General features: G+C 36.9%; 1 protein-coding gene across 6 annotated transcripts in view; it reads right to left on the bottom strand.

The window, feature by feature from the left end:
* Positions 1–462: 462 nt before the first annotated feature.
* Positions 463–8815, bottom strand: part of LOC127118659 (protein SABRE) — a 56723-nt gene continuing 48370 nt past the window's right edge. For 3 of the 6 annotated variants that reach the window (XM_051048894.1, XM_051048895.1, XM_051048899.1), the window contains 6 exons: positions 3198–3299; positions 2940–3122; positions 1775–2080; positions 1497–1664; positions 876–1248; positions 463–728 (listed from right to left, as the gene is read on the bottom strand). In XM_051048894.1, the coding sequence (XP_050904851.1) occupies positions 616–728; positions 876–1248; positions 1497–1664; positions 1775–2080; positions 2940–3122; positions 3198–3299 (1245 nt within the window). In that variant the 3' untranslated portion in view covers positions 463–615. Of the gene's footprint in view, positions 729–875; positions 1249–1496; positions 1665–1774; positions 2081–2939; positions 3123–3197; positions 3300–7091; positions 7247–7332; positions 7586–8815 lie in introns of those variants that run through there. The other 3 variants (XR_007802288.1, XM_051048896.1, XM_051048898.1) reach the window with 3 other exon arrangements.

The following is an 8815-nucleotide window of genomic DNA, read 5'->3' as shown; positions in this document are numbered from 1 at the left end:
AATTTCAGATATTTTTTATTATAAATTTTTAAATTTCAAAGTTTTCAGTATTTTTACCATAAATTTTGAAATTTTCAATATAATTGTGAGAATTTTCAAAAATACAAAAATAAAATAAAATTGGGGTGTCAGAAAAAGTGAAAATTTTGAAAAATAAAATAAAATTTAATTGATAAATAATGTCAAAGATATTTTTGAAATTTTAAAATTATGGATGGTAGGAGGGGATGGCAAGTTAATTTCTCCTAATATATTACCTATTCAACTTCATATTTACTCGGTATTTTAAACATATTTTATACAATACAAGTTCATTTCAAGTGAGACCAAAATCTATTAGCTTTCTACATTTTATACTTTTACCTTTCTTTCGACGACAGCATCAAGCCTGATCGGGTTATCTTCTAATGGGATTTAATTCATGGATCACATGAAATAATTCATAGGCTAAGGTGCTCATTGTTTATATGTAATCACTGTCAATCTTTTATGCTTTTATTTTCTTAAAAACAAAAGAGCCCAAAAAATATTCAACCAAAAAAGTTTGTAAATGTTGTTGACAAAGGATAAAAATGCAAGACAATAGACGAATACAATTATCTACAATAGACGTTTCTATTCAAGATAAGCTTCATAGGATGAGGATCCACTTGACGAATCACTGTCATATATAGCTTCCTCCTTTGGAGATGATGATTGTAATTCTTCTTTGATCGTTACAGGCGAACCTATAAAAATTGACAATTAAGTCCTCAAGCAATAAGTCAAGAAGAAAGAAATGGACTTGCATAAATAAAAGGTTAGAAAGCAAAGCATCAAAATATTTTGTTATTTGATTTGGAGAATTTTTATGATATTATCGGAATAAGACAAACCTTTCTCTGGTTTGGGGTTGATCTTCTGAGTGTGCCGCTTAATAAGTTTTTTAGCTTTCATTATCGTGAGCTGTCTGGCAAAAGGAGAAATCTCTGCATCATTTTCATTCCAATCTCCTTGAGCTTCATTTTCTGCTTCATTTTTCATTGTCTTAAGCACAAATGCCTTTGCTTTACGGCGTTGAGTGTTAAATAGACCTTTAACAGATGTTACAAATCCATCGCCTGCTCCATCAGTAGGGCGCTTAGGCCAAGATGGTGGGAGCTTATCAGGTTTTCCTGCATGGCCTTCAGTGTCACTAACATTAAGATCAATTTCTGGAACAATGGCTCCACTGGGCAGACTCGGACCTTTGTCTTTAAATTTTTTCCCCTAGATCCAAGAAAATGAAACATTTAAATGAATTCATTATAAGCAGTAAAAGATTGTCACCAAATAGGTCTAGGAAATTAGCATAGTATGCTTTTCTTGATTGGCAAAGGCCGTTTCAAAGGCAATTGCAAAAACAGGTTCTTTCAAAAGTTTCTTTTATAAGGTATTAGTAGAGCATATGTCTACAATGGAAAATATCAAGAGTATAAAGTTATCCCGCTAACAGTAAAGTTAAAGCTACTTATCACCTGCATGCCAGTCACAGACTTTAGGACTCCCCAAATGATATGCTTCTTAACTCGTGAGAAGAGTCTTCGCCAAGTCCCGGTAAACTCGGCCCGGTGAAATTGATCCATCAGTAATTTCATATCATTTACAACAAATCTTTGCCCTTCATACGTAACACACAATTCCACCTGCAAGAAAAAAGACATGAGTTTCTTGAAATTGGCATGATTTCAACACAAGCAAATAAGAGAACTACTAACAAATAATAACAGGTAACAACAACTAAAGAAGTAACAACCTGACTAACTTTGATGTTGTGAAATTCCATTATCTTTTGTGGCTTAGCCACCTTCTTTTCTTCAATAGATGATTGACCAGCTTTTACACCTTTCGGATCTTTTGATTTACTCTTGGAAGCTTCATCTTGTTGCTCAGTAGAGTCAAATGGGCTAATTTTGTTTGAAGCTAAACTTTGTAAAACGAGTTCATCAGCTACAGATTCTGCCACAGTCTCTTCCCATGACTTATCAAAAGAAGATGACTTTTTCAACTCGGGGGTGGAACCAGTACCAGGAACTACTTTGGCATTTTGTGCTTTGGATGCCTGCATATATGTTGCCAAATTTCTTATGGAAGATCTTTCTTGCATATTAGTCTATGATAAACTCACACAAGAAGAAAAGCAGAAGGGAAAGGAGAGGCTATATATTCTTCTCTAGATCTACTACCCACAAAATTTGGCACATGCTTTCTTTGATTTTATTAGTATTAGAATGTTGAACTAAAGGAGCTTTAGGTAAGGGAGGGAAGAAGAGAGGAAACAGATATTCAAAATAATTGAATTGTACTGAGATGAAGGTTGAATTGAGAGAGAGAAATATTAAACCCCCGTATGAGGCTCTTAAATTCAACTTTACTAACGAAACAAATCACAAAACGTAAGAAAACGTGAAAAACAATCCTAAGAAAACTCCTAAGACTCTAGTGAGATTATGAAATGTTTTTCATATATTTTTTTATAAAGGAATGCCAGCAACTCATAATTTGATACTTGTTTTTCAACACTTTCTCTATCATTGGGTGAAATCTTATACCGGCTTTAAATAACTTGGACTCACTTCTTGAAAGTGAGGCTGGCCTGAGATTTCACCCAATAGTATACAATGTATTGAGGGAGGAGTGTCTAAGTGTGTTGCTTACATTTATTTTAATATAATTATTTTAGAGTCGTGCACACCAATAATGGCATTGGTTCGAGTAGAACTAGACTCGGATTCCGTAAGTAGGGTTTTGGATTCAGTTTTGTGGGTAGAAAAAATGATTGGGAAGGGAGACCCCACTTATGATGAGCAGCTAGATTCCACATCAGATACTAGTCTCATTAAAGCCGATAAATATTTCGCACCAATAACATGGTTACCCCCAAAAAAAAACATGTACCAAACAATTCATTAAGTACTCACCTGTGCAGAACCAGCTTGGGCAGAAGGCTGATTGGTTGTAGGAAATAGAAATGAAGAGATGGAAGATTTGGATGAAGCCTCAGACTCCTTTGTCGACTGATTGCTTGAGGTGGAAGCTTCACTGACTGAAGAACCTTTTCTAACACGCCTTGCACCAGCTGTGGTTGAGACCTTCCAAACTTCCTGCATGATAAATCTGTGAACTTTGGTCTTGGTTGTGGAAACAAGTTACTGAGGGATTTGAAATTTTAAACCTACCTGTCGGCGTTGTGAAACTCGGTCTTCCTCTGGGAAGAAATACCCCCACATCATTCTGTACATTGTCTCTTGTAAATGGATCTTAAGTGGATATATTTCTACCTATAGTGTAAAATAAGTTCATGTAAGTGAACAAAAGACACAAGTCTAGGCATTCCAAGCTAACATCTAATAGGTGACATTTTATAGTGAACTCCATTTCCACTTATAAGATTACCAGTGCAAAATTTAAGCGTCAGTAATTTATTTAGATATTAGAGTAAGTTAGTATTACCACTGCTAACACATGTACATGATGTACAGATGCTGCGACTGTCATTTAAATTGGTTTTTCTTCCTTTCTCTATTATATTCCATACTATATATAATCGTATTAATAATTACCGATAATTACAACTTATAATGACAAATATTCTATTGCCTAATTTATGTAACCTATTATAGGAAAGTAGATAATTTACAATAAAGATTAAGGTCAATTCATATTAACACCCCCCTCAAATTGATGCGGCTGATCAATAAGCATCAATTTGCTAACAAGAAACTGATGGCGTGGTCGCGGAACAGCTTTGATAAGAATATCTGCAACCTGAAGCTGAGTACTGACGTGAGGAAGTGCTATAAGTCGGTCATCATAGGCATCACGGATTGAATGACAGTCGACTTCGATATGTTTGGTGCGTTCATGAAAGATGGGATTCGCAACAATCTGGATGGCACTTGTATTGTCGGCATCAAGTGATATAGGCTCTGTTTGAGGAAATCCAAGTTCACCCAAAAGACCACATAACCAAATAATTTCCGAGCAGGCAGCAGACATTGAGCGATACTCAGATTCAGTAGAGGATTTAGAGACTCTTGCTTGCTTCTTACTTTTCCATGAGATCAACGAAGAACCAAGAAACATGCACCAACCAGTGACAGATCGACGAGTGTCCGGACATCCGGTCCAATCTGCATCACTATAAGCACTCAATATAGGAGCTATTCTAGTGGGAAAAAATAGACAACGATGAGAGGTTCCTTTCAAATAGCGAATTATACGACGAACTGCTGCCAAATGAAGATGTCGAGGAGAATGCATGAACTGACTTACTTGTTGATCAGCAAAAGATATGTCAGGACGAGTAATAGTTAAGTAATTAAGGTTGCCCACAAGTTGTCGATACAATAAAGGATCTGACAACAAATCACCATCATCACGGTGATATTTAACATTAACCTCAAGAGTGGTATCCACTGGATTAGCTGCTTCAAGATCAGCCATAGAAATCAAATTTGTGGCATACTTGTGTTGATGGAGGAAGGTTCCCTTGGACGTAGAATGAACCTTGAGACCAAGAAAATAATGTAGATTACCTAGATCTTTCATGTGAAATGAGGTCTATTTCTTAAGTCGCTGAATGGAAGCATGATCAGAACCAGTAATAATCATATCATCAACATACAAAAGAAGCATAACAATACCCGCAGATGTGCTATGAATAAATAAAGAGGAATCATACTGACTCTGAGTAAAGGAGAACCCAAGTAGAGTGGAGCGGAATTTCTCGTACCATGCTCTAGGTGCCCGTTTCAAACCATATAAGGAGCGTTTGAGCTTGCACACGCCTTTAGATGAAGAGAATAAGCCTTGAGGTGGAGTCATATAAATATCTTCTGTCAGGTCACCATGAAGAAAAGCATTCTTCACATCCATTTGATGAATAGACCACCCACTAGAAGCAGCTATAGAGATGATCGTGCGAACAGTTTTCATTTTGGCAACCGGTGCAAATGTCTCATCATAATTAATTCCATATTCCTGCTTGTTTCCTAAAGCAACCATACGAGCCTTGTAACGGTTGAGGGACCCATCAGAATTCAATTTCACAGAATACACCCATTTGCAACCTATAGACTTGAAGCTCGTCATTCATTGCTTTTATCCATCGCATATCTTTAACAGCCTGTGAGTAGCAAGTAGGAATAGATATGCTAGATAGTGTGGCAGTCAGAGAAGTATGTGAGAAATCATACCTGTCTGGTGAATATCTATCTGGTGCTCGAGATATTCGACCAGAACGTCGTGGTTCAACTCGTACAGGATCAGGTGGCGGTTCAGCGTCGAGAAAGGGTGTGGGAACCTCTTGTCCGCGTTTTCTGACATATACATGACCTGGTTTATAATGTTCTATAGATTGAGGCATAATAGAAAACTTAGGAAGAGTAACAATATCATTAATGGCAGAAGAAACACAGGGATGCATAAACTGATTATCAAAAAATGTTGCATTCCTAGAAATGCGAAAACGATGGTTAGTGACATCATAACACACAAATCCCTTATGAGAGTTACTATATCCCATAAATGCATATTGAACTGACTGTGCTCCAAGCTTATGCCTTTCAAATGGAGGTAAGTGAACAAAACACACACACACAAAAGTATGTAAAGCACTATAATCAGGGTGAATTTTAAAAAGACGAAAGAAAGGAGAATCAAGATCAATAACCGTAGAAGGAAGACGATTGATCAAGAAGACAACTGTGGAAAAAGCCTCCGCCCAAAATCGGGATGGTACAGAAGTTTGGAGAAGTAAGGTGTGTGTTACATCAAGCAAATGACGATTCTTACGTTCTGCCATGCCATTTTGTTAAGGAGTATTGGGACAAGATCGTTGAGACAAAATGCCTTTTTGTTGAAGGTATTCCTGAAACTCATGAGACATGTACTCACCACCAGAGTCAGAGCGAAAAACTTTTACACTTGCTTGAAGTTGAGTTTCAACATATGTCAACAATTGCTTAAACGTAGAAAACACTTCAGATTTAGAACGGAGAAAATATATCCAAGTAAAACGACTAAAATCATCGATAAATGTGACAAAATATTTATAGTGAGCATGAGAAACAACAGGAGACATTCCCCATACATCACTATGAATCATCTCAAAACAAGTGGAAGCACGATGAGCACCAAACGGAAAAGGAAGTATTTTACTTTTAGCAAATTTGCAAACAGAACATGAAACAGAGGTATTAGTTATAACATCTTTATTTCCCAACAAACCAATTTTAGATAAATGAGACAAAACAGCAGAGTTTGGATGACCTAATTTTCTATGTCAATCCTCATAAAAATTCAAAACGGTATTACAAGAAAGAGACAAATGATTAGAAATAAATTGTATTGGAAACAATCTTCCCACTTTAGGCCCCTTCACGATCACCTTCCCCGACACCTGCTCCTGCACAAGACAACCAGTACTAGAAAAGTTAACAATAGAGTTTTTATCTACCAATTGGCCAACAGACAATAAATTGGAAGCAAGTCCAGGTGATACAATCACATCCCGAAAATCAGAGTTTATGTCGCTGACATCAGTGATAGATATGTTATTACCATCAACTATTTGAATTTTCTGATTACCCTGATAAGATTGTAGATTGTGTAAATATTCTGAGCATCCTGTCATGTGATTGGATGCACCAGAATCAAGAAACCATGGGCGAGAAACATTAGAAGACTTACCCTGAATTCCCAATGCCGAAAGAGCAGAAAGTACCATTTGTTGAATCAATTCAGGTTGTATAACACTGTGGTTTGACGCACCAACATTGGAAAGACCAACTGCAGAATTTGTAGTTGCATGGAATGCTTGCATCGAACGTTGTGTTGGTCGTGGAAGACGCGTGGGACACTCGGAGATAATATGTCCCTGCTGCTTGCAATAATTACAAATCTTCTTACTGCAGTTACGAGCAATATGTCCAAATTGTTTGCAAGAGAAACATTGAACCTATCTCATATCACGATCTTTGCCTCTATTTTGAGCAGCATATGCAACCGCCGCAGGCTCAGAAATAACAACTTCAAGAGACATGACTCCTTGAGTAATAAGACGTTGTTCTTCCCTTAGAAGCTCTCCAACACATGTATCTAAAGAAGGAACGGGGTTCCTATTCAACAAAGCACCTCTGACAACTTCAAATTATGGGCGAAGTTTCATGAGAAATTGATCTTGGCTACTTGTGTTGTAGACCGCTTGAATAGTCGCAAGAGAATTCTTCGGAACATCAGCATGTATAAGAGAAGAGTGTTTTGTCCACAAATTCAGAAAACCAGAATAATATTCTTGAATGGATAAATTACCTTGTTTGTAATTTGTTATCTCCAACTCTAACTGAAAACGCTTAGCAGCATTGTCTTGATTGTAAATACGCTTCAAATAGTTCCACATTTCTTGAGCAGTTGAAAAGGAGCGCAAATTATTGATCATTTGAGGATCGATAGTGCTGGGGATCCAAGTAATCATTTGAGCATCTTTGGTTTCCCACGCCTCTAATGCAACTTTCTTTGTAGGTGCCTTAGATGCATCGTCTAGGTGACTCCATAATCCCTTACCCTTCACATAATTTTTGAATTGAAATTCCCAAATTGAATAATTTTTACCGGTAAAACAGACACAAAAACAATATTTTTCGTTTTCTGCGGCCATGGTATGCCATTTTTCTATAAATAATACAAATAATCCTTTTTTTAAAAATAAACTCTGCATTTGAACTATTTCTTTTTTTTTTCAAAACATGCAACAAAAAGAGTTACCCAGTATACCAGTATACCACTATCTGCTACCACTGCACTCACCGAACAAGCTATGAATTTAAACGGCGTCGACAAACCGGATCGAACAAGCTACGCACTGCAATCACCGAACAATAATCGATCGCCGATTCCAACCACAATCTGCTAGCACTGTGCAACAATCAGCAACCACAGAAGGAACTAGAATCCACCGCAACTGAAAACCAAACGAACAAGAATCGATCTGCAGAATCCAGATCGTAGAACAACAACGGAAATCGCAATGATGAAATCGGGAGACGGCAACCGAAAACTCAGAATCACCAGCAGCTACAAGGTTTCTATTGCCAGAAGAAATTGTTTCCAAACTAGGTTTGAGAGCGACCAAGAAAACAAGGTTTCACAGGTTTTGATCGAACACCTACCGATACCATGTCATGTAAATTGGCTTTTATGCCTTTCTCTATAAATATTCTATTATTTAATTTATATAACCTATTATAGGAAAGTAGATATAAGATCAATTCCTATTAACAGCTACCAATCAATCAATGTCACTGATAATTACTCTGTTAATCAAGTTAGTGCCTTTTTTGCATTTACATATCGCATGAAGTTTTATGTACCACCGTCATATGTAGGTAGGATATATTATTAACCACTCTTAGTCTCTTCGCCTTGTTTAGTAGCTCATAAACTGTTGGGTCACCTAAACCCATACCTAAGCCCAAAATCCAGCAAGCCTATTCTGAAAGGCCCGAGATGAATGGAGGCGCCATTTAGTTAGAGGAGAAAGAAAACGGGGGTGTGTGTGTGTGTTTGGTAAAGAGCTTAGGGGACGTTTGTTTCATAGATTTTAAGTTTATTTCCCAAAATGTGGTCTTAAATAATGGTGCTAAAGTTTTCCGTCTATACTCTATAATATTAGTCACCCAGTTAACTCCATAAGTTGAGGTAACAAGTTAACTCCATAAAAAGCAACTTCTTTTCTGACTAGGACGATGACTAGATGCTTAGTTGGTTCTAAATATATTGAGAGAGTAGAAACAGG

This window comes from Lathyrus oleraceus, chromosome 2, assembly GCF_024323335.1.
Source record: "Lathyrus oleraceus cultivar Zhongwan6 chromosome 2, CAAS_Psat_ZW6_1.0, whole genome shotgun sequence".
Classification (NCBI taxonomy): domain Eukaryota; kingdom Viridiplantae; phylum Streptophyta; class Magnoliopsida; order Fabales; family Fabaceae; genus Lathyrus; species Lathyrus oleraceus.
Note: the sequence above shows the minus strand (reverse complement) of the source record. Positions and strands in the feature narration are given on the sequence as shown.